Source organism: Thamnophis elegans, chromosome 9 (genome assembly GCF_009769535.1).
Source record: "Thamnophis elegans isolate rThaEle1 chromosome 9, rThaEle1.pri, whole genome shotgun sequence".
Taxonomy (NCBI): Eukaryota; Metazoa; Chordata; class Lepidosauria; order Squamata; family Colubridae; genus Thamnophis; species Thamnophis elegans.
The window spans coordinates 15,631,235-15,657,686 of NC_045549.1; the positions used below are offsets into that span (position 1 = coordinate 15,631,235).

The 26,452-nt window shown below is 41.0% G+C and overlaps 1 protein-coding gene across 1 annotated transcript in view; it reads left to right on the top strand.

Moving 5' to 3' along the window:
- The window catches only part of CCSER1 (coiled-coil serine rich protein 1), a 335,367-nt gene that overhangs the window by 160,297 nt on the left and 148,618 nt on the right, over positions 1-26,452 (top strand). The window contains 1 exon segment of the mRNA XM_032224346.1: positions 21,312-21,522. Coding sequence (XP_032080237.1) covers positions 21,312-21,522 — 211 coding nt within the window.

A 26,452-nucleotide genomic window follows, 5' to 3' on the forward strand; every position in this document is an offset into this window, starting at 1 on the left:
CCACATTGGGTAGTGGGGCCAGCCATATCTTTCCTGAATACATCCCCCCCCAAAAAAAAATGAAGTCAAGATCCGTTAGTGCAGAGATGGTATTCAGCAGATTCTGACCAGTTCTGGAGATCCAGTAGCGGAAATTTTGAGTAGTTCGGAGAACTGGAAAATACCATCTCTGACTGGCCCCACCCACTTCTATTCTCTGCCTCCCAAGTGCCAGCTGATCAAGAGGAAATGGGGATTTTGCAGTAACCTTCCCCTGTCACGCCCACCAAGGTATGCCATGCCCACCAAGCCATGCCACACCCACCAAGCCACGCCCACAGAACCCGTAGTAGCGGCAAGAGATGCTAAGAGCATGAATGCAGAGAATGTAAACATGCAGTTATGACTAGCTTCAGAAAATGAAATAAAAGCTTTATTACACAGGGGAAAGCAGAGAAAGAGTGCTGTTGAGAAAGGATTAAATTCTGCATCATCCTCAAGCTCATTCAGTGACTGTCAAATAGCTACTGTTCCAGAACTGCAAGAAAGAATTAAGTCCTAGCTGTGTTGTCCAATCTCAGGGATGCTTCAGCCTAATTTATACCTTGTCCTGAGGAGCTTGGCTCTTGCTGTGACATATTGTAAGAACTGAAGCTGGCCAGGTGGCAGTCTGAGCTGTTCATATCAGGGAAAAAAATATCTGTTGTATAAATATAGAACTTCCAACTGATGAAAGGGCAACAGAATTTGGTTGACTCAAAAGGTGGAAAGAAAACAGATTAATAAAGATTAATAGGAACTGGAATGAAGTGGCTCATGTGGTTAGGATGCTGGTTTGACAATCAGCGAGCCCGTGTTCAAGACCCAAGTGCTCCTGCATGACTGGGGTGAGCTCCCAATTCGCTCCAGCTCCTGCCAACCCAGAAGTTTGAAAATTGGCAACTGTGAGTAGATAGATGGGTACCAATTTGGTGGGCAACAGTGAGGATATAAAAGGAGCTGCAAATTGGACGTTCCCTGAGAAATTATGATGTCACCAGCTAATCCTTCAATTCGGAAACATCCTGGTTCTTCCAAGATAAGAGAGAGCAAACCCTGGAACTGTTCTGACCCCCACCTTGTCTGTTCAAAAACGAAAGTCAAACAGAACTTCAAAGGAATATTTTTATCAGTCCCGGCTCTTGCTGGCTGCGAGGCCAAAATAAACACAGATAAATGCTCTGGCAAAAGTCCTCACTCATAAACTACAATAAAATAGGATTATATAAATCAAGTCACTTATCCAAGTGCTTTTTCTCGATGGTTGTACACAAACGGAGACCTTGACTAGAACAGAAACAGAATGGAATGGAACGTTGACTTCTGCAACCAGGGCGTGGCACCATCCATCTTTTATCTGCAGGAGGAGCTCCTAACGAGCCACAGCTGCTCGTTATCCTCTCCTGTGAGTCGGTCAGCCCTTCTCCTGCATGCATCCCGCAACAACTCATAGGAGCTGTCTGCCGAGTCACAACAGGAACTGATATATAAGTGGCTTAATTTTTCTGTTTTGCATCAGTCAAATCTTCTTTATACAGTATGTGTGATTTCTATATTATATATAACAAAGCAACTTTCTTATTAGTATTGAATCCTTGGAACATCGGCAATTGTCCACCATATTTTTGGGAGTATAAGACCCACCTTTTTCCCTCAAAAAAGAGAGTGAAAATCTGTGTGTGTCTTATACTCTGAATACAACATTTTTTGCCTCCTGAAACCCCGCCCCCTTCACCAAAGTGGCTGTGCATAGCCTTTATGAAGCTTTCAGAGTGCTCCTGGGGGCTGGGGAGGGCACAAATGAGCGACATGCCCTTTTTTGACAAAAAAACAGGCCCATTTTTGTGAAAAAGAGGCATTTTTTGCTTGTTTTTGGCCCCCCTACTCCCCAGGAGCACTCTACAAGCATCCTAAAAACTATTCATGCCCCTTTTTTGAGAAAAAAAAGAACAAAAAAACCCCGACCCATTTTCACAAAAAACAGACTGAGGTCTGCAGAGTTTAAAAACTTTAAAAAAAAAAAGCCTCTTGAAAACCTTGGTGCGTCTTATACTCCAGTGCATCTTATACTCCAAAAAATAGGGTAGTTTTGAAAGTGTGGTTGAATCTGTGGAAGAACAAATACTTATAGCTATATCTATCCTAAATTCTGACAGTCATTCCCATGGGATGCTGTTACTGCACCATATTAAGCCAAACAAAGTCAGGGTTCCAAATAACACCCCTAACGAAAGAAGACTCTGAGGCTTGAGTTTCCTCAAAGTTCCATTTTATTAGAGATGTCATATTGGCACATCTGGGAAAACCAGAATCTGAAAGCTTCCAGGTTTTCCCCACCCAAATGAAAGTTCAAGTTCCTGCCCAGCATCCACATGTCTATCACATGGTCCAACCAGGCACCATCCAAAACTGGAGATTCCTCCCAGTCACACCATCGCAGCTGCAGTGGCAAAGTATCCTTGACTCTCTGAGAAAGGAATGTTATTTAGACTGTATCTCACCCATACGCCATGTAATCCCCCCTCCCATTTTCCTACAGCAAAAAATGTGGCAGGCCTGAAGGGCCAAAGGTAAAAAGATGGCTTCCAGGTCTCACATAAAGTACATTAAGTTTACCATTGACTATGTATTATTACTGTATGTTCTCAATCATAAAGAAATGCCCTTGTAGCCACTTTCACTGTTTTTCTTACCCCACTGATATAAACATTACACATTGGTAACTGAAACAACTTATTGCCTCTTAACTCTCAAAACAATTTCTTACCTATCATTGTGGATTCAACATTTCATACAAAGGCTGAAATACCCAAGGCTGAAAATTATAGCTCTTATCGTAATACCAAATAGCCATTTATTCCATCTCAAGAGGTCCTTCAGATGTTTTGGAGGAATCTCAGAGAAGAATGTATTTTCCCAGGTTCAGAGCATTTTTAGTCACTGAATGGTGTGTCAGTATCTCTCTTTCTCTTTCTTCTCTTTTCTTTCTCTTTCTTTTTCTTCTCCTCCTTCTCCCTCCTTCCCCTCCCCACTCTCTCTTTCTTTTTTCTTTTTCTTTTTCTTTCTTCTTCCACATCCACCTAAACATAGTGTGGGATCAGGAGAAAACTCATTTTAATTTTATTTATATTTAATTAAAGTTATATGTGGGGACATTAGCGTTATGCAAAATTACAGTTATAAGTACTTAAGAAATTGAATCAATTAGCCAGAGAGATGGTGGGGTTCTTTTCACTGGAGATGTCCAGGTGAAGTCTAGACAATAACATACTTGGGATGTTTTAATCTGGATACCTCTATCCAGTAAACTTTGGATTCAGTAGTATAAATTTGTAGAGGAGATGGCTGAACATAATACTTTTCAGAGTCATATACAGCCCTGAAAATTTAAATGCCTTATTTCTGCCCTGTTTTCTCTTGGTCTCTTGGCTGTCCATAGTTTTCCCACATGTTTTTTTTTTTCCAATTCCATTTTAAAATCACATACAGTATATCAGTGGCCAGTCAAGCAAAATGTTGAAATTCCTAAAACAATTACAGCCAGAAATACATCCCATGGTCCAAAATCATGTGCCAGTTTCTGAAAGGACATCAAATCTATGTTCATGTCTTTTTCTGCCACATTCACAGAGCCCAGCCAAAATGGGACTAGGTTTTCTACTTTATGTTCCCAGTGTTTAATGTATTATGGACTTAGGAAGATTTTGTAAAAGGGAACAAAACAGTATTGTTTTGAGTATTAAAAGAGTTTCTATTATTTTTATTGTTCTTTTTTTAAAAAAAATACTGTGATGGTCTGTGTCGGATGCAGTTAAGCTGCATGTGCTATAAACTTCATTTATGTTTCTCTTATCGATTGCCTTTTTCTCAAGTAATTTGTATTTTTAATGGCTCGGTGTAGATTTTTTTTTAAAAAAAATTCAACCGCCATGCTCCAGTTCATTTCGAGAGGCCTGTTTCTTTGTTTCTTTCTCTTTCCTTCACAGTGATTAATTCTTGAAGGAAGCAGCTGTGAATGGTAAATTGGCAATGCAGAGTGACTCTGGGGTTATGGTACTTGGAGAGATTTTCGAAGAGGGAAATAACAGGTGTCTTGTGTCATTACAGGTTTAGAAAAATTTCCAGTGCCAGGAAAGGTGCCTTCCCTCTCTTCTCCCCTTGCCTTTGTCTGTGTTCTAAAACAACAATTATTAACCATAATTGTTCTGTTATTAGCTCCAAACTAGCTTGGATTTCTAATAGATAGATACATTAATTTGTCTTGTAGAATATCACTCAAGAGATTGGAATGCATGGAATTATTTGGTTTAGTTCATTTATATCTATGTTTTCATCAGTTAATGGAGTCCAAGTGCCTCACAGTGATTATCTATCTCTTTGTCTCTACCTACCTACCCTCTATAGTTAGAATGCAGTACTGCAGGCTACATCTGCTGACTGTCGGCTGCCAGCAGTTTGAGTCTCACTGGCTCAGGGTTGACTCAGTAAGACCATTTAATATTTGTCAGGTGCCTTCAGGCTTTTAAATTCAAATATAAGACTTTAAATAGGATATCAATAATATGGATATCTAGTATGTATATATGCATGTAATGTGTTAGTTTGTAGAAATACAAGCATCTGTGTTTAAAGCCAGTTTGGTATAGTGGGTAAGGGGTTGAGACACTGAGTTCTAGATCTGCCTTGGGCAAGAAAGCCAGCTGGGTGACTGGTCTAGTCACTGTTTCTCAGTCCACTCTACCTAACAGCCTTGTTTTTTGGGGGGAAGCAGGAACAAGAATATTAGAAATGTTTGCTGCCTTGAATTGTATATGAAAAAGTTAGGATTAAAGATGTCCATCCATCCATCCCTATCTAACTGCAGTAAATCTATCTATCTATCTATCTATCTATCTATCTATCTATCTATCTATCTATCTATCTATCTATCTATCATCTATCTATCTATCTATCTATCTATCTATCTATCTATCTATCTATCTATCTATCTATCTATCTATCTATCTATCTATGGTGTCTGTCTGTCTGTCTGTCTGTCTGTCTATGCCATCACAAGATTTAAAATCTCTCCCTTAGTTGCTTTCATAGTATTTGTCATTTGTTGCTGGATAAATCTCTCCTGGAAAATGAATAGCAGCAGAGGACTTTGATCATCTGTTTGTGCAGAATCATGTTTCTGCATTCTTGGGTTTTGTTTAAAAGGCAGTTGAATAAGATAGTAATCAATGTTTGAGGTGCTCGGTAGGAAGGGGAAAATTCCCTTTTTCACTTCCAGTAGTTTCTGTTACTTAAATGTTGAACATTCTTCTGTGAGCATAAAAGAAAAGGAGATACTATTCATAGTGCAGCTAGATCTTCATAAATAGAGACAAAATTGAGCCCAAGATAATTATATCTCCATTCTTTGTAGGTAAATGGTAATAGACTCCCCTAAAACTGTACTGGAGACATATAGTAACATCCAAATTTGCAAATATGGAATTTATTTCATAGCTGCAATTTTAAATGGTTTTCATATTGAAAAACAACCTTTGTTTTGTTTGAATCTGCCATACAGGTAGAAATACTAAGTAGTCCAGAATGCTCATTTGCATTACTTACGACTAGCGTTCATCTAGCTGTTAATGAACAATCAATGGGTTCCTCTGAGGTTTGTAGGAAATAGAATGGCAGAGGAAGATCATTGAGTCCTGTGCTAAGCACTTTGGGCTACAAGTGTGCTCCACACAGTGGTGGGATACGACAGGTATGCCCCGTACAGGGCGGGGCATAACCTTTTCCTAGGGGGTCACAGCAACACTTGTAATAACAACACAAATAATTCATACACCATTCGAAAGCCCATCAAAAACTGAGTTTATTGACACGATTTAATAGTCAGTATGACCACCATTAGCCCTTCGAACAGCATTCAAACGAGGTGGATAAGAACACAACAAATCTTCAAACAGTTCCGTTCGATTTTCCAGATTTTTCAACACAGTTTCCAAATTCATTCTCAAAGTTTCAACCGAATATCGATTTTGACCTTGCTCCTGAATCATCAGAGCTTCCACTTCATCCTTAATTATGGCCCCAATGTTCTCTGCCGGATTGAGATCTGGCGAATTTCCCGGCCAGACGTCATTGCCCCAAAATTCGACATTGTTTTCCTTTAACAATTGCTGAGTCGCATTTGCACGCATGCAAGGAGCTTTGTCATGAAGAAAGACAGCCTCACCAACCACCAAGACATTGTCTGGATCACTGAGAAATGGAATGACATTCTCCAATAAAATTTTCTCACCGAAATAACTGCCATCCCAGGATTCCCCTTTATCCTTCAAAACCCAATGCAGTTTCTTGGCTGTGAAAATGATGAAAATCCCGATGCAAGTCGGATTGCGAACGATTTGTCGATATCGTTCATGTTTGGCGATGTTGGCGACGTCTTTAGCCCAAATTCGATCGTTCTGGAAATTCGGTTTTCGAATGGCATAAACGAAGAATTCGTCAGATGGCGCCAAATGAAGAAAATCTTCCTCGGTCCATTCAGACAACCAATCGCACAACCAAAGCCGATCTTGAACGTGTGTTTGAGTTTTCAATGGTTTGCAAATGACGTGGAATGGCTTCAAACCTTCTCGTTCTCGATATCGGCCGATTGTCCTTTGATCAACTCATTTTCCACGAATTTGAAGGATTTCTTGGGCCACTTTTCGGTTTCCTTTTCGTTGTTTGCGACTGCCAGTTGCAATGATGGCTTTGCTTTCTTGGGACAGTTGCAGAGGACGCCCTTCTCCAAATTTTGTGAAACATTCTTGGGCTGTTTTGTTCCAATTATCAGTAACCCAATCCGGATGACGTTTCAATTTGTTTGCAATCCATTTTCGATTGATAAACGTCGCTCCAGCATCGCGAGCCTCTCGAAAGGCAATGCATTTTATTCTGTCAATGATCCTTTGTTCTTCCGAATCGAATTTTCCAGCCATTCTTAAAGCAAATTTAACATTTAATAGCTCATTCAATTCAGTTTTTTATGGGCTTTAAAATGAGGTGTCGCGGAAGTTGTAAACTGCTGCCGATCTTGCTGTGACCCCCTAGGAAAAGGTTATGCCCCGCCCTGTACTGCTGCCATTCTGGTACGGTGCTCTGGAGGGCCCACCTGCCTCCCGTGCTTCTTACCCATATTTGAACTGATCAGGGCTTTCCCGTATGCACAAGGAGCTTACGGCACCTGTGTGATGCTCTGCCAAGCAGTTGGAGGGTCGCGGAGCTGTCACAGAGTGTCGCAGGCAGCAAGTACGCAATGCCACACTGCGTGCATGCTGCACGCCTGCATGTTGTGGATGCATGGTCCCGTTGCACCGTACCGGTTGCACCGGGATCCAGAACCCACCACTGACTCCACAGTTCTCAGTCCACAGTTACAGTCTCCGCAAATGTTTGGCACTAGGTTTTCTTTGGGCTTCCTCTTTTTCACTGACCTTCTGGTGGTATCTAATTGATTGTGGTCTTTGCTGGATATGGTTCACACATAGAGGAAGGTATTCCATCAAAAGTAGCATTCATGTTTTAGAAGGGCCATAAACAGGTAAAAGATGCAGATCAGGATGTTAGCCAAATTCTTACAAGGTTTCAGTGATAGTGAAGTAGTACCAGGGTTGAAATTATGTGGGTTCTGACAGGTTCTGGAGAACCGGTAGCGGAAATTTTGAGTAGTTCGAAGAACCGGCAAATAACACCTCTGGCTGGCCCCAGAGTGGGGTGGGAATAATGATTTTGCAGTATCCTTCCCCTGCCACGCCCAGTAAGCCACCCTCACCAAACCGGTAGTAAAAAAAATGAATTTCACCACGTAGTAGTACCCTCAGAAAGAGTATATCTCATCCAGGCCTGAGACAATTCTTTGGAGATAGCAGGATTCTATTGGCTTCTCAGAACATTAGCAGAGGCTGTTATGAAATCATCCAAGCCAAAAGCTCCAGGAAACAACATAGTAGTTAAAGAGAATTCACTATGTAAAAATTCAATAACCTAAATTTTCTATGTTGGGTATTTATTTTATTTCAGCTCGTCTCTTTAATACGTATCTTGATAGACTTTGATTTTCCATCTCCTACATTTTTTTAGTACTGACAAACTCTGTTTTCTGGATTATAATAAATAGTTCTTATAGTCCTAGTTAGCAGTTTGCATTCCTGATTTGGCAACACAACAATTCTTTTAACATTTCATACTTTAAAAATCTCATAAACCCAGGTCAATATGGAATTTGTTTTGTGCTCTTTGGAAGGTCTATTTGACCATCTACATTAGAGGTGTCAAACTCGATTTCACTGAGGGCCTCATCAGGGTTGTGTTTGACCTCAGGGCGCCAGGTGAGTGTGGCCAGAGCGGGCATTCCAGCTCGACACCACTTGTGTCGGGGTCACCTGTGGTGGCCTGAGCACTCTGCCAGCAAAAATGGTGCTTGGGAGGGCCCCGAGCTCTGTTTTCACTGCAGAGGTTTACAGGCTGCCACAGCAAAAAACAGAGCTTGGGGAGGGGCATGCGTGGCCCTCCCAAGCTCCGTTTTCACTGGCAGAGGCACCGCGGGCCAATCTTTCACTATTTTCAGGGTGGCCCAGTGGTGGGTGCCCGGAGTACTGGATACTGTTCCGGTACAGTGCTCCAGATGGCCCACCCGCCCGCCCAAGCTCCTTACCAGTCTTTTAAGTCTTCAGCGCTTCCGCGCACATGCACGGCACATACAGCACCTGCACGACACTCCGCTGAGCAGCTGGAGCATCGTGGAGGCTAACGGAGGTGCTAAGATGCTTGTGCGCACACTGTGCGCATCCATGTGATTGACACCGGGCCAGTTCCAACTGTACTGGTTGGAATGGGATCTGGAACCCACCACTGGGGTGGCCCCAACAGCCAGAATTAAGCACCCCGCAGGCCACATCCAACCTGCAGGCTTTGAGTTTGATACCCCTAATCTACCCAGGCCTCTGGATTTATGTAGATGTTCAAGTAGCCCTTCCAAAGAGCACAAAACAAATTCTATATTGTTGTTCTTTACAATGTTTAATCTGACAAAAAACATTTCTAGGTATAGATTTTTATCTTTTCCATTTTTGTGTTGTCATAGATTGAGATAGTCTAGGATTTGCCTTTTTTGTTTCTTTCTGTCCTCTTGTTACAATCAAAACATATTATGAAAAAGCCTTATCCACCCCACCACTCTTATCGGGACAAAAGTGGGGTTCTGGACTAAAGATCAGTTATGGTCCTCTCCATTTCTATTGTTGGAAGTGTCCTTTGGATTTAGCAGTAGGATCCATTGCAAAGAGTTGTCCATTTCCCATATGTGCTGTGGTCCTGACTTCTTGAATTGTAACATTCTTGCTAATTGTCTCATATGTCATATGATCATGCACTTCACATGTCTTCTGCTCTTTAAGGGAGCCATCCTTCACTGCAAGCTAGCAGCACCGAGTAATCAATGAAATCTCACCTTTACCTACACTTTGTTACAGGCTTTTTGTAAATTCTCAAGGTTTGATGGAATGTACAGTAGAAAACGACCATCGATGCATTTTCCCCCTCTCTAATTAAACCAAGCAGAATAGCTTTTACTTTCAGCCAAGCTTTGCAAGTATAACTTACAACTTGGTTAATTGCATTCCATTGTCCTTTCCCTCCTCCCTGTGCCTTGCTAATAATACAGTAGTTTGACTTTTTAAATTGTCTGGCAGAGGGGAAAAAAAGTTCTTTTTTCTTATCACCAAATGTAATAGTGTAAGTTCCCCCTCTCCCCCCCCCCCCCCAATTTCTCTCTCCATATTAGCTTAAAATAGAAAGAAAGCAGAGTTTGGAATTTTAAAATAGAAAAGCACAAGTTTATTTTAAAACTCCAAACCCTGCTCTCCCCCACTATTTTAGAGACAAATACTTAATAGGTTTCATTTTCATAATGTACTCTGATGCCCTTGTTTGTTTTATCATGAATTTCAACTGGCATGTAATGTAGTTGCCACATTGGCGTTGAGAGCATTGAGTAGAAACAACATGAATTCTGATTTTTTTTATTTATGCCCATTGTCAATTTCTTCCTCTTGTTTTCTGCTAAATAAAAAGGGCATGAAAAGATATCTTTGTCATTCCATTTGAAAAAAAGAGCCTTTTGTTTGAGGGTCAAAGTTTCGCGATCAACAATGCTAATTTTGTTCGTGGTTTTTTAGGGGAGAAAGATGGACAAATACAGAAGTTTTCATGAAAACTTTAATTTGAAATACAGTACACATTTTGTGCCTTTGGGTTAGTGTTGACCTATGGTGGCTTGTTGGGACTAGTTTTCCTGCTAGGTTTTCAGAAGTGGTTTTCCATTGCCTTATTTCTAGGGCTGAGAGTGAATGACAGGTGCAAGGTGACTTGACTGGCTTTATGCCTAAGGTAGAACTAGAACTCACACTGTCCCAATTTCTTGTCTGACACCTTAACCAACTACATCAAACTGGCTCTCATAGTCTAAGTCACACTGCTATAAGATAGTTTTTAATCATTTCACCATGCTCACAAACTCTGAAAAAACCTAGTAAATTAGTGATAATAACCATTGTCAGGCCTGGAAGCAATCTTGGGTACCATGGGGAACTGGGAGGGGGGATTGTATGAAGCTGGGGAGATATATAGAAATAATAACATTCCTTTTTACGAAACCCAAGGCCTCTCTGCCCTGCACCTGGAGGGTATGACTGGAAGCATCTCCAGTTGGGATGGTGCATTGATTGGACCATGTGACAGGCATGTGGGTGCTGGGGCAGGGACGTGGACTTTCATTTGGTGGGGAAAACCTGGAAGCTCTCAGATTCTGATTTTCCCAGGTGTACCAATAGGTAGGGCATCTCTAATAAAATGGAACTTTGAGGAATTCCTAGCCTCGGAGTCTTCTTTTCCTGCAGGTTTTACCTGGAACCTGACAGCCAGTTGAAGATGCTTTGACTATGGGTTGAGAAATGTCCCTAAGGACAATGTATTACAGCTTTGTAACTGTTCTTAGGAGAGTAGTTTGAGCTCAAAACTTTAAAGGAACAGTTAAAAGCCTTAAACCGTCTCATAGTAAAATAACCTCCTATCACAAATGGGAATCATTTAACTGGACATTTGATTACAGGTAGCCAATCCTAGCTTAATTATCTTAATCTGGACCAGAATTGTAGTTGCCATTCGAAGCTGTCACGGCAGCCTTACAGGGTAGACAGATAGGAAACATGACCAGGTGAGCTGATTCTATTTTATTGTTAAGCTCTATTAACAGATATTGGGCAGCATGGTGGTTCAGTGATTAAGACACTGGGCTTTTTGGCTGAAAATCCAGCAGCCCACGTTCAAGACCAATCGCCACATGACGGGGTGAGCTCCCATTGTTGTCCCAGCATCTGCCAACCTAGCAATTTAAAAACATGCGAATGCAAGTAGATAATTAGGGTTCCACCACAAATCCACGAAGCCCTTCTGCGTGGAGACATAAGCGTGAAGACTAATTCGCGCCGTTCTAAGCGCTAAGGAAAAACGCAACCCTACCGCGATGACATAATCGCGGAGGGCAAAATCGCGCATTCCCAAGCACTCAGTACCCTAACCCTAACCCTAAACCTAACCCTAACCCTAAACCTAACCCTAAAACAAACCCCTAAACCTAATCCTAACGTTTACCTTAAATGAAGTCGGCTTTCTACCGCGGCGTCGTTTTAAAGCACCCTTATGTTGCCGCGCTGTTGTCGCGGCGGTGATGATGCACGGTGATGACGTCGCGGCTTTAGCGCCGCGATTTTATCGTTGCGATTTTGACCAGCGCGGTTTTGTCGTGCCACGGATAATTAGGTACCATTTGGTGAGATGGTAACAGCATTCTGTGTGCATTTGGCATATAGTCATGCTGACCACCTGACTGTGTAAATATCTTTGGACAGCACTAGTTCAATGGCCTCAAAATGGAGATGAGCACCACCTCCTATATTTAGCAATGATTTGCTGAGTAAAATCTTTAGGGACTCTTTTTATATATATTAACAGAGTCTTGCAAGTCCAAAATATAATTCTCTTGCCATCTCTCTTACAGCTCAAGAAACTAGGAAGGGTCCCTTCTGAGCCTCTTGTCATGCCTACTACTGTGGACTATGCTGTTTCTTATCTGTCTATTTCAGTGGTGGGTTGTAGGTGGTACGCCCCGGTACGGGCATACCGGAGCCTGCCAGGAGCACCGGATACCCTTCCGATACGGTGCTACGGAGGGCCCACCCACCAGCCCAAGCTCCTTACCTGTCTTTTAAGGCTTCTGTGCTTCCGTGCACATGTATGGCACGTACAGCACCTGCGCAACGCTCCACTGAGCAGCTGGAACATCATGTGGATGCCGCCCAGCCCGTTCCAACCATACCCATCACTGGTCTATTCTCTATATAACATCCTATTGTCTCCCAAGGTCTTTCCCACATACTATTACTTATCATTGGGTGAAAGATCATATGACTGTACCTTCTGGATGCAGTCCCAGTCGTTCCAGTTGCTATTAATAGTTGCTGTATATTAATTCATATACAGGAGGCATGTTAGGCAATTGAATCACTTCCACATGACCAGCCACTGTAGAATTCTGAAGATCCGGTTGCAGGACAAGGTGCCGGACACAGAAGTCCTCTCCAGAGCAGGCCTGCCATCAGTTCATACCCTGCTGATGAAAGCCCAAACACTCTGGGAAGGCCATGTTGCAAGGATGACAGACCATCATATCCCCAAACAGCTCCTCTATGGTGAGCTGTCTCAAGGAAAGCCATACAAAGACACATTGAAAACCTCATTCAAGTCCCTGGATATTGACACCACCTCCTGGGAAACCCTGGGACATGATCGATCGACATGGCACACGCTGATCCACCAAGGCTGCCAGACATCTGAGGACAGAAGAACAACCATAACACTCTGCAAAGCCAGAGCTTGAAATGCTGCACAATGGTGCCCACACATGTCTGCCTGACATGTGGCAGAACATTTCGTGCCCAGAGAGGCCTTACCAGCCACCTGCGGACACATTGTGGACAGCCCACAACCTGTTAGATGTCAAGTTCCTCTTTGAACACAATGGATGAACATCATCAATAGGCCAAGATCATACAGTGTTTAGCCAAGACATCACACCTCCCCTCCCCTCCCCCAATGTACTGATCTCTACTTCAATTCTTCCTAGCTGCTTATCTCCCTCCCTCTTTTTGGTCCTTTGGAGAATTTATTTTGTATTATTTTGGGAGGAAAATAAAACTTAATCGTGATATCCTGTATAATTAGCATAGTAGATATTATATGCAAGCACCTAACAAAATATTCCCATCAAAAACAACTCGCGCGTACACAAGTCACTTTGTTTTGGGATATAGTTCTGATTTTATAGAGTTAAATGGTAAAATTGGCTTTTGAGTAATAAAGAACAACACAATTTATGCTAATTTACACCCTTAATTAGTTCGTTGCTTTTTGTCTCGCAACATCTTGATTGAAAATTCAGCTTTGATTCTATTAATTGATAAGCCTGTTTACTTTTTGCAACACCTGTACGCATGAAACCTTTGGAACAAAAGAGGGATGTCTCAATCCTTCTTTAAATATAATGATTTTATTTTTCATTTTTTTGAATTGCCACAGCCATCTTTGTGGTACTGAGAACGATCCTTCCTGTCTCTTCTTCCCTGTCCTCTGAAATTATCAGGGATGGTTGCACTTGCCCACAGATGGAAGTTTCTGCTTGGTTGCAAACTCTTTTTCGCTTTTTCTTTATATGCATACTTATATTGTTCTGGGATCCAATCAGGGGTGGGATTCTGAGTTCTCTGAGTGTGTGCTCCGCATGTGCATAATGTACAGAAAACTCACCTTCTGCGTTACTACTGGTGAGGAAAACAGCTGAGGCATGGCAATCCATTCTGTTGTGCCAATCAGCTAGGCTTTGGAAAAGGAAATATAGGTGAGTATAGGGCAGGGGCAGGCAGGCAGGCCCACTTCAAAGTCAGAGCGAACCAGTTCACTTCCAGCTGATAGTTGGAGCTAACAGTTCATCCAAGTCGGTCAAATCCAACCCCTGGATCCAATATGTGATTTTCAATTATCTTCCTTTCTGCAGGAATTTGTATTCCAAGTAGAACTCAGGTGACTTGCAGTATAGATTTGAAAGGAAGAAATATAGGCCTCTAGCTCTATAGACCAGTGTTTTTCAACCTTTTTTGTGCAAAGGCACACTTTTTTCATGAAAAAAATCACGAGGCACACCACCATTAGAAAATGTTAAAAAAAATTAACTCTGTGCCTATATTGACTATATATAAAGTAATTCTCCCACGGCACACCTTACACTATGTCACGGCACACTAGTGTGCCGCGGCACAGTGGTTGAAAAACACTGCTATAGACAACAAAGCAAATATTAAGGGCATGCATGCATTCACAAGCATGCACTCCTTTACTTGAATTTGTTTCAAGCTGTTGTTCTGTCATTATTTGTAGAATTGTCAAATATATGCAGAAAAACATTCAGTTCTTTTTGATGGTTTCATTGTTTTCAGCATTTTGAATTAATTAATACTTTTGAAGGGAAAATAAAGGGAGAGAAAAGGGAAAAAATTAAGGGTTTTCAGGCTTTTGAAAAGAATAAATTATTCATGTATGAGTTACAACTCTTAAAAACATTGAGTTTTCTTCCTAACGGGCCATAAAGTAGGAACTTATCATAAACAATGTTAAAAAAAAGTAATATTAGCTTTTCACTATTTGATGTGATAATGGAAAAGGATGCTACTTACGTTCATGGTTTTTTCTTCATTAATTGATAAGATAAATTATATTATAGATGTTAGAAATTCTTAGCAGTTATATATAACTTTTGAATAATTCTTTTTTCATAGTAGGTGTGGAACTAGTCTTCTATTTCTTTTACATCTACTTTTCTATCTTATAATCTTAAATACTCATAAAACGTCCACCATAAAGCAAAGTAGCATTTAGACATAAACAATGTTAAAAAAAGTAATATTAGCTTTTCACTATTTGATGTGATAATGGAATAGGATGCTACTTACATTCATGTTGTTTCTTTATTAATTGATAAGATAAATTATAGATGTTAGAAATTCTTAGCAGTTATATATAACTTTTGAATAGTTTCTTTTTCAGTGGAAGTGTGGAACTAGTCTTCTATTTTTTTACATCTACTTTTCCAACTTATATTCTTAAATATTCATAAAACGTCCACCATATAGCAAAATAATATTTAGACTTATATACCGCTTCCCAGTGCTTTATAGCCCTCTCTAAGCGGTTTACAGAGTCAGCATCTTGCTCCCAACAATCTGGGTCCCCATTTTACCCACCTTGGAAGGATGGAAGGCTGAGTCAACCTTGAGCCTGGTGAGATTTAATCTGCCAAATTGCAGGCAGCTGGCAGGCAGCAGAAGTAGCCTGCAGTACTGCATTCTAACCAGTGCACCACTGCAGCTCATATACCTTGACAATATGATGCGTCAGTGCATATTTTCTTATGTTTTCAAATTTTAATTTATTGAAGATATCTTTGAAATTCCCCATGAAAGATTCAAAATGATTTGGTTTGTTGTTGGGTAAAAGGGGATAGGAAAGCACTATATATATATATATATATATATATATATATATATATATATATATATATATATATATATATATATATATATATATATATATATATATATATATTTCTGATTTCTGTGTTCATAGTGTTTATAATAACTTCTAAGCCCAACTTCACCCCACATATGAATTATATATTTGCTTTCCAAACATTCCATCTTTTGACTCCTACTCCAATGAATCTTTATTGTAATATACTCTCTTTATACTATCTCAGGGGTCAGCAAACTGCAGCTCTGGAGCCGCATGTGGCTCTTTCCTCCCTCTGCTGCGGCTCCATCACCAGTTGGCGCCACAATTTTGAGAGGAGCTTCCGGTGGGGGGGGGAGAGAAGCACAGTGCGCCAGGAGAAGGCTCTATGGCAAGGGGAGGGTTTTCCAATTGTCTCCACAATTGATAGGGCTTTCAGTTATGACAGGTAGAGGAAAAAGTATGCCATGCTATGAGGAGACTCTATGGTGGGGGAACTGAACTTCCGGTCAGCTCCAGAATTGAACAGGGGGCTTCCGGTTAGGACCTTTGTGGCTTCCGGTGTTTTCTTTTCTGTGGCCAATGGGTCCAAATGGCTCTTTGAGTGTTTAAGTTTGCCGATCCCTGTATATATCTTATATATTTTTATTTCATGTTGTCCTACTCTCTATTCATAGCCCTCATTCTTCTTTAAAACATTGATTCCAAACTTCAAGGTAAACATTATTTTCATACAAATGTTTGACCTAATTTTCCTCTTACGCAATGAGCTCACTTAATTTATTTGGGCTATGAGATATGAATGACTCTGTTCAAGAAAATGTCACTCTAACATTGGCATTTGTGGGTATTCTAATTAATACAAATAAGACCATTAGACAATAGTTCCGTGGAAATTTGAAAACAATTTTGTCTTAAAAGAACCTGGTTTCTTTTCTTTTTGCATTAAGCAATGTTTTTATTAATTGCACTGTCTGCAGCCCTGATTTGGTTGAATTATATCTCCCAGTATTTTTCATCATAATGCTTGTTACTTGGACTGCTAGTTGTTATAGTTCAGAATCAGCACGCAAGGTCAGTTTCCTTACACATCCATTTAAAGTAAGAGTGACCAACTAATTATTAGTAGGAACAGGAGATCCTACAACATTCTGGACAAAAACTGTTGAATCTCTTCTTAGAAACTTCCATTGATGGAGCACCCACAGCTTCTGGAGCCAAGCTGTCCCACTGATTAATTGTTCTCACTGACAGGAAATTTCTCCTTAATTATTTACATCCATTACTTCTTGTCCTACCCTCAGGTGCTTTAGAGAATACTTCGACACTCTCTTCTCTTTGACAGGTCCTCAAAGTTACATCCTGTGAGATCATCATAAAACTTCTGAAGTTTCCAGAAATTCCATTTTTACCCTTGTGCATTCTATTTTACAATTCATTCTGACTTTGTTGTTATATATAGATATGGTTTGTGCTTACTTATTCCAGAGGTGGGTTCCTACCAATTCGGACCAGTTCGGCCAAGTAGGTAGTAACTCACACGCCCAACCTGGTTCTATGCTTGGCAGTGCCATCTTGATTTTCTGTTCTGCACATGCGCAGAACAATCTTCATTGGAAAAATGTTGTGTTTTTCCCCTTTTCTAATGTGCGTATGAGAAGACCCTTTAAGGTGCAAATGCATACATGCGGGAAACTATTTTTTTTTGCTGACTTATTACAACAATACCTTGCGTAGCCCAGGGTGGAATACAGTAAGAATATATAGTACTATACTTTATACTTTCTCTGATAATATTATGTTGATTACAACTTTGAGAGGTTTTTTTCATATCATATTTTTCATATCATATTTTTGAGGTCATGATTGTATGTAATAGTGTCCTTGGTCATTAGAAGATGCAAACTGAACCAATATTCTTCTAGTATGTGCATGTGTGTTCATGAACAGAATGTTTTGTTTTTTTTTAATCCTGATTAAGAACTAATTATGAATAATTACTGTGGGGCTCAGGCAAGAAGACCATTTATATTTAAAGTTGCATGCAACCTGGCAGCATAATTCAAAGTGGTCTGCTACAAAGACAGCTATTAGGATTTTATTGAGAGAAAAAGTACCGTATATACTCGAGTATAGGCCGAATTTTTCAGCCCACTTTTTGTGCTGAAAAAAGCTGCCTCGGCTTATACTCGAGTCAGTGAAAAATTTGCCCGAAATGGAGGAGAAAAAGGGGCGCCCCTTTTTCTCCTCCATTTCGGGACCCAGTGGAAGTTCTCTGCGCAAGGTGAAATGGCCGGCAGCAGCCTCACTCTCCTGCCGTGGCTTCCGTTTCAGTCGCGCAGAGAACTTCCACTCGCTTCCCGGGCTTGTGCTCTGATGAGGGGGAAAGAGAGGACTTTCCTTACGCCCGCATCAGAGCTGGGGGGGTGGTGGGAGAAAGGACTTTACCCCATTGATTAAAGTAATTTTACCCGCAGATCCCAACAACGCTGTCAAGATTAAAGATCTCTTGAATTAGATTCCGCTGATGAGGCGGGCGGCGCGGATTGTAGCAAGGACGGCCGCCGATCGCAGCCTGGCTGCGCTGGCGGGGACGGGCGGGGCGGGGTGGGATGGGACTCCCCACTCACTAAGATCGTAGGACTCAAAGTCCCATCCCCTCCGCCCGTCCCCACCAGCGCAGCCCCTCAGCCAGAATCTAATTCAAGAGATCTGCGGGTGAAATTACTTTAATCAATGGGGTAAAGTCCTTTCTCTCCCCCCCCCCCAGCTCTGATGCGGGCGTAAGGAAAGTCCTCTCTTTCCCCCTCATCAGAGCTCGGCGCGGATTGTAGCAAGGACGGCCGCCAATCGCAGCCCGATTGCACCAGGGGGTTCCGCTGGTTGAAAGAAAGTCCTTCTTTGCGCCAAGCGTTTTTCCCTCCCAACTAATTATAACTAATTATATTAATTAGATAGATCAGTGTTTCTCCACCTTGAAGACTTGAAAATATGTGGACTTCAACTCCCAGAATTCTGGGAGTTGAAGTCCACACACTTTCAAGTCTCCAAGGTGGAGAAACACTGAGATAGATGATCCACGGTGTTTATTTTTGGAAAAAAGTGCCTCCTGCTCTGGACTGCCGGGAACGCGATCGCGGCTCTCTCTCTCTCTCTTCCCCCCACCCCCGGCTGTTCCCACCCGGGAATGTTCTGGCGGGCTAGGCGGAGGGTGCGTGTGCGTGCGTGTGTGTCAAGGGTGGGGAGGCTGAGAGGGCGAGGTGAGATCCTGGCGGGGACCGCATTTCACCCGCCGAGCTTCCTTTTCCCCCGTCTTTTCCTCCGCTCGCCGACTTCCTTTCTCCCGTGGCTGACAGGTGGGTGGGTTTTCCTCCTCCTCCTCCATGCTGGATGTGGATCTGCGGCGTGGGTGGCCGTCCTTGTTGCCCGCCGGCGGCAGGTCGCGGCAAAGAGAGGGAGAGGGAGAGAGAGAGAAATGCCGCCGCTCCCCGGCTCGCCTCTTTTTCCCGGGATCGCCGCGATGCTTTGAGTTTTCCTTCTGCGGAGGTGGGGTGGAAAGAAGAAGAAGAAGTGGGGCCCTTCCCTGCTTCTTCTCGGACTACCTAAGCGTTGGGTGCGCTGTCCCCATCTGGGAAAGTAGTGCTGACTCATCAGGTGTCTGGGAACGGAGGAAAAGGGGCAAATGTTTTTTTGGGTGGGGCTGAGGAGCGGCTGGGGGTGGGGGGTGTTTCACAGAGCGGCTGGGGGTGGGGGGTGTTTCACAAAGGGATGAGGTGGACTGAATTACCCCCTTGTATCTGCTGGCTGCAGCCTTCTGTGTGCAGAGTCCAGACACTGCTGACTCATCAACATGAGGTCACCCATAAGTATGCTCTGCACACACAGAGACACACACAAACAAAAAGGAATGGGGGCTAACTAGGGTTAAGGGGAGGAAAGGAAAAAGGGGGACCCAAACAGATAATCTGCTGATTCATCATTTTGGGGGTAGTCAGACTTGACCTCGGATCCCCTTTCTTTCAGCTGTTTTGTCTATAAGCCCTTGTGACAGTTGCTGACCCTTAGCATTACTGTAGCACTGTGTGTATTTATAGGTAGGGAAGAGTGTGAACATGAACTTGGTAAAAATGGTTTATGGGGTCATTGGGAATCCTTTGGGGAATGAATGGGAGAGCTGCTGGGATGTCCTTATACTCTGTGCACACCGATGCTGACACTCTTGTTTTGGATGGTAAAATTGTAGGTCCTGAAAACCTTAGCTTTATGGGAACACTCCTTCTGTTGCAGTGCATGTTGTCTCTTAGACCAGTGTTTTTCAACCACTGTGCCGTGGCACACTAGTGTGCCGTGACATAGTGAATAGAGAGAGAGAGGATGTGTATAATTAAGGTGACCAGACGTCCCTAGCGAGGCCGCGGGCTGGCAGTAACTGCCGCGGCCAGCTCCCCCCCCCCTCCCGGTCAAAGGTGTCCCTCTTTACCAATCTGAAAATCTGGTCACCTTAATCATGAGGTGAGTGAAGTATTTCATTGAATACACCGGTATTGTGTGATAATAATTTGTTATCCAGAGCAAATTTTTACAATGGCTACTGTATATTTAATGGGCACAGGCAGGCTGTATATGTTATTCAATGGGCAGTGGCAGGCTGTAATTAATGGACACAGGGCAGGTTGTATATTCAATGGGCACAGGCAGGCTGTATATTTAATGGGCACAGGCAGGACACTGGTAGAATGTATATTATGAGCCTATGAGTTTTGAAGGATTTTAACTCTTGTGTTTTAGCTTGGTTGCTGAATGAGCTAAGGTTTTTGTACTTTTAAAGTTATTGTTGATACCATATTGTTTTTATTGACCCTCTTTTCCACTTACAGAGCTAGTTTACTGTTTTTCTTTGAAATAAATATTCAAAAACATTATTGGTATCTATTTTTATTTTTGAAATTTACCGATAGCTGCTGCATTTCCCACCCTAGGCTTATACTCGAGTCAATAACTTTTCCAGATTTTTGTGGTAAAATTAGGTGCCTCGGCTTATATTTGGATCGACCTATACTCGAGTATATACGGTAGAACCAAAATGTACACAAGGAATAAAGTACATAGACAGAGAAGTAATTCTCATGGTTCAGTCTCTTATGTATGCTGAAATATTCTTGTTTGTCTCCTAACTAGCGCTTTGCATCTCCTCCTCTTTCTCTTTCTCCTGTCTATATTGTCTATTGTCTCCTGTCTATACCAGAATATTGGTATTCTTTTCCTTTTTTATTTTGCTCTTTAAGTTTGGAATTTATTGCTCCAAGTTACTTGTCTATGAATCTGAATCTGTTTCTCTTTCTCAAAGTGCTTGAAGGGTCATGAGCTTTTATAGCTTTTCCTTATTAATTGAGATGTTGCCCTCAGATTTAAATAGGTAAGTAATGGGCTGAGTATAGAACCTTGCTTTCAGGTTCTTCAGAAATCACTGTGATGTAACAGATTTATGGATCATTGTGCTGAAAGTACTGAAGATTGCAGGGATGTAGGGAAAGTTAATAGACCTTTGTTTGAATAGTGCTTCATCTTTTTAATCCTTTTTCTTAACATACACCCACACCCACATTAGCGTTGCTTGCTAACATATGGATGCTATTTCTTGACAGGAACCTTTCTCTTAAGTTATCCAAGGAAGTGGATCGAGGGGAAGCACGATGTCCTCGTGTGAACCAGCTGGCCAACAGCCCATCTATAGAATGGCCTTTCGCCGCCATGGAGGAAGGGGGCGGTCTAGAATCTCTGCCCTTCCGGCTGATGATGCAAGACTGCACAGCAGTAAAAACATTGCTGTTGAAAATGAAGAGAGTTCTCCAAGAGGTATGCTTTTAAAGGATCAAAACAGTACCATTTAAAAAATAATAATAATGATGATGGATGCGATTGACCACTCAAGAATGATCACTTTATTATATTTGCAAAATCATTGTTTGAACTCCATGATTATTCTTAAGGATGTTCTATTAGATATTCTTAATGATTAGAACTTGGTAACAGTGGCTCTATTTTGCAATATCAATTATGGGTAGGAGAAGAAATAAACTATTTTTGTTTACAAGAGCAGGCAAAACCATAGTGAAAAAAAAATAGAATGGAAGGGAAGGGAATGGAATGGGAATGGAAATAGGAATAGAATAATACTTTATTTAGAATAATACTTTAATCACAAGTGGTGTGATTAAATACAGAAGGAATTTGTCACCCATGTGAAAAAAGGAATGAAGTCAGAAAGCATTAGGATGCCAGTCAAGTTTGAAACAATAAATAAAAGCTTATTGGGATCTTATTGACTTGACATATAATGGTTTCTGTTCATGTGAAATATTTGTGGTATCTTTTACAGATGGCCACATAGCAGTGGTGAAATTTAATTTTTTTTTACTACCGGTTGTGTGGGTGTGACTCGGTGGGCGTGGCAGGGGAAGGATACTGCAAAATCCCCATTCCCATCCCACTCTGGGACCAGCCAGAGGTGGTATTTGCTGGTTCTCTGAATTACTCAAAATTTCTGCTACCGGTTCTCCAGAACCTGTCAGAACCTGGTGAATTTCACCCCTGCCACATAGTCAAGTAGCCATTAGATCTCTCAGCCATGAAGGTAGATCAATATTCATCCATTTCAGTAATGTTTTAAGCATTCTGTTGGAAGACGTGAAGTAGATCTGGACACTCTGAAGAGCTATCAGAAATTTACGTAGCAACTGCTTCGCTGAAAGTATTGCGTGTGAAATGGTGACCTTGCTGTTATGTTAAATTGCGTTTCACTAGTACAGGCATTCTCACTTCAGGTGAGAATTTGAGGAGATTAGGAACATCTGCTTCTGTTTTTGTCTCTCACTTGGTTTGCCCCACACCTAAACCACAATTATTTTCATTATTGCTTATTTAAACAAACCAGATGTAGAACTTCAGTTTGACCTTCGTTTAATCAGATAAACTGCAAGGAGCAGAAAAGAATGTATTTATTTTTCTCGTACTCCTATGAGCAGAACAGGTGGCAGGGAGAATAACACAAGGATCAGACTCATCTATGTAGTTTGAAGATGGAATTAAGTATATTGTTTTCTGTTGTGCTAACACTGTGACTTACAAATGAAAGCCATCAACCAATGCTTGATGGTGGATGTATATACAGTATATATTGAAAGGTATTGTTCAATGGACTTTTGCTATTTTACAATGTTGGGAAGAAACTCATAAATGAATTCCCATTGTGATACGACTTTACATATATTTTTGGAAGGTTTGGGATTAGAAAATACTTCGGATTTTTTAATTTAAAAACCCCCAAAGCCCGAAAGCAATGTATGGAAAATGTACATTACTGTTATATCAGAATAAATATGAACAGCAGGAATGTTCCAAACATATAAAATAACATCAAAATGCTAATTCTGTCAGCCTGTCCATAATTAGGCATATATTTATGGAAAGGAGGGCTAGAAACTTTGTAAAACGTTTGTGTAAAAATACAAATAGCTGATTCTGGAATTTATAAAATCAATAACTAGCAGTCATGATGATCAGTTTTAGCATTATACCTGCAGGAGATTTAAATAAGGGTTTTATACTATAGATCCGTGATGGTGGACCTATGGCGTGCCACAGGTGGCATGGAGAGCCATTTTGGTGGGCATGCGAGCTCAGCTCCGGCGCACTGACCACCTGATTTTCAGGTCTTCTGGGCCCACCAGAAGTCGGCAAATGGGCTTTTTTTTTGGCCTCTGTGGGGGGGGGGAGCAAAAATGGGTCCACTGTGCCATTGCATGCCAAAAGCATGGGGAATGTGGGGGTTGTGCATGCGCAGTGTCCAGGCACATAGAATTATGGGTATGGGCACGTGCATGTGTGACCCCCTTGTGCGCTCCCCGCTTTTGGCACGCAATGGCAAAAAGGTTAGGCATCACTGCTATAGATCTTTCTCTCTGAGACCAATAGTATCTCCAAATTTCTAACAACTTAAGAGGCATTTATAAAAGTATTCAGTTGTAAATCTCTCCAGGTATTTTTTTTCTAAACAAGGTTTTAATTAACCAGCACACCATTACACATTTATTGAATAAATCTCAATTTAAAGCAAACTTTTTCAAATAATGTGTGCTAAAAGTGTCATAATTTTGTACCAGTTTAAAATACATTAATATTAATATTGTCCTTAATATTGTTCTTCAATATTGCAATTGTCATTTTATAAATGTGCCTTTATTTATTGTTATGGTTAATGGCTTCTGACAACAATGTAGTAATATATCTCCAGCCACCTGTTTATTTTGCTTCAGTATCTGTTTGCCATCCAGTTACAAATCATGTTGTTTGTTGATATGAAATTCAGTCCATTGCTGTTCCTTTTCAGACAGAACTGTTATGAATAATTACTGAAGGATCATCATACAGGAGGGAAGAACAATTATTTTGATCCTGCTTTTTCTCTCATTTAATTATTAAAAATAAAGCTGAAGATAATTTATCCTTATTCAATTTTCTGTCAGACACACTCCTGGTGAAAACTGTTATTCAAGGTTTCCCAAGTTGAGTTGGAAAGCTGAATATGATGAATATGAGGATTCTAAACATATACACAGTCACTTTAGTGGCTACAAAAGCATCATTATGGAAATACTCACTTCTCCATGTTAGTGTATCAGTGGTGGGATTCAACATTTTTTACTACTGGTTCTGTGAGTGTGGCGTGGCTTGGCTTGGTGGGCATGGCAGGAGAAAGTTACTGCAAAATCCCCATTCCCTCCCCACTCTAGGGAAGGTTACTGCAAAATCCCCATTCCCTCCCAATCAGCTGGGACTCGGGAGGCAGAGAATAGATAGGGGTGGGGCCAATCAGAGGTGATATTTACTGGTTCTCTGAACTACTCAGAACTGGCCATAACCTGCTGAATGCCACCTCTGTTGTGTATTTATTTGTAAATATTTCCCCTTAAAAGAAATCCAAAGAGCAAATTTTCTAGTTCAGAAATTTTGGCATTTCTTGTATTGCTTTAGGCCAACTATTCCAATGACTTGGCAATGGAGCTGAGGAACCCCATTTCTTTTTCGGGGTCATTTGCACTTCAAATAATCTGCATATAAAAGATTATTCTCTCACACACAACAAGGAGTGAATGGAACATGCTCCATTCCTTTCATAGTGTGAATAATTTTGGACTAAATGAGGTGGTGCTTAAGACAGCAGAGATAAAATATCTGTCATAATGAAGAAAACAATGTTAATGATAGCAAGGTTCCTAATGAGTTCCTCCACTCTGTTAATAAAAAGAGAGAGGAAATAAAAGAGGGATAAGATGGAGGGCACTGAGGAGTTCCTAACCCATGTTATATAGTAATTCCCAACAGTTTAATTGGTTTGAGAGAAAAAAAATAAAGTGTCAAATTGTCAAACATAATTTTCAAATGTGCAAAGCAACAATAAACATGCAAGTGCAAAATGTTAAATTCTTCCCTACTTTTGGATTTCACCCGTATATATTAAATACATGTTAACTTGAATTTACTTCCTATGGAAGCCAACACTGGCTAAGAACTGGCAGATGTGACTGCAGATTTTTGTTTATATAGTAATAACAATTTTTTTTTGTTCATAAAACACTAGATACGACTGTGGTTGAAAAGAAAATAAGTGTGGATAATTAATGTGGCAATATTAGGGCATAGTCGAATAGAAGGTGACTCAGTGGCTAAGATGCTGAGCTTGTCGATCAGAAAGGTCGGCAGTTCGGTGGTTTGAATTCCTAATGCTGCGTAATGGAATGAGCTCTAGTTACTTGTTCCAGCTTCTGCCAACCTAGCAGTTTGAAATCAGGTAAAAAAAAATGCAAGTAGAAAAATAGGAACCACCTTTGGTGGGAAGGTAATAGCATTCCGTGTGCCTTCAGCATTTAGTCATGTCGGCCACATGACCACAGAGATGTCTTCGGACAATGCTGGCTCTTTGGCTTTGAAACGGAGATGAGCATTGCCCCCTAGAGTCAGGAACCACTGGCACATATGTGTGAGCTGAATCTTTACCTTTATCTTAGAATAGAAGGCAAAGAATTGGAGAAGATCACAAAATATCAAGCTCTGAAAATCCAAATTGAAAATTATGGCATAAATCAGCTGTGGTTGTGTGTTATTTGGCACACTGGGTGCCATATCAAAAATTTTGGAATGGTAGTTAGAAAATCTGCAGGTTGACAAAAATTCTGTCAACTGAAAAAGGTCACACTCCTTTAATTTGTACATACAGTATGATATACTCATACATTATGACTTTCCAGGTTCTTGGGAAGAATGTGATCGGTACAAAGGCCAATATCAGCTAAAGACCTGGCAGCTGTGACTTCACCTTGTTGTGAACATATAATAAATATCTGGGTGACTCTGTGACCAATCACCATCATCATATTAGTAGCAACAATAACTGATGGAGATTTTCCTCAAACTTTCTATTTTATATTTATTAGATATATAATCTCTTAAACATACAAGTTTTATGTAGGGGCATAAAGATATTTAAGTCAAAGCTGAACAGGAACAGCAAGATGCACATTGATTGAAATTGTACATCATACTGCATAGTGGATAGTCCATTAACTAGTGGATTAAATAAATACAAGGACTGGATTTATAACTCCTTTAGGCCATAAACTAAAGTTTATAAAATACAACTGTGATTACACAACTTGCTAAGCAAAAATCACATAGACAAAATCATCTATCTTATGACTTAACTTGATATATGAACCAATCCATGCTT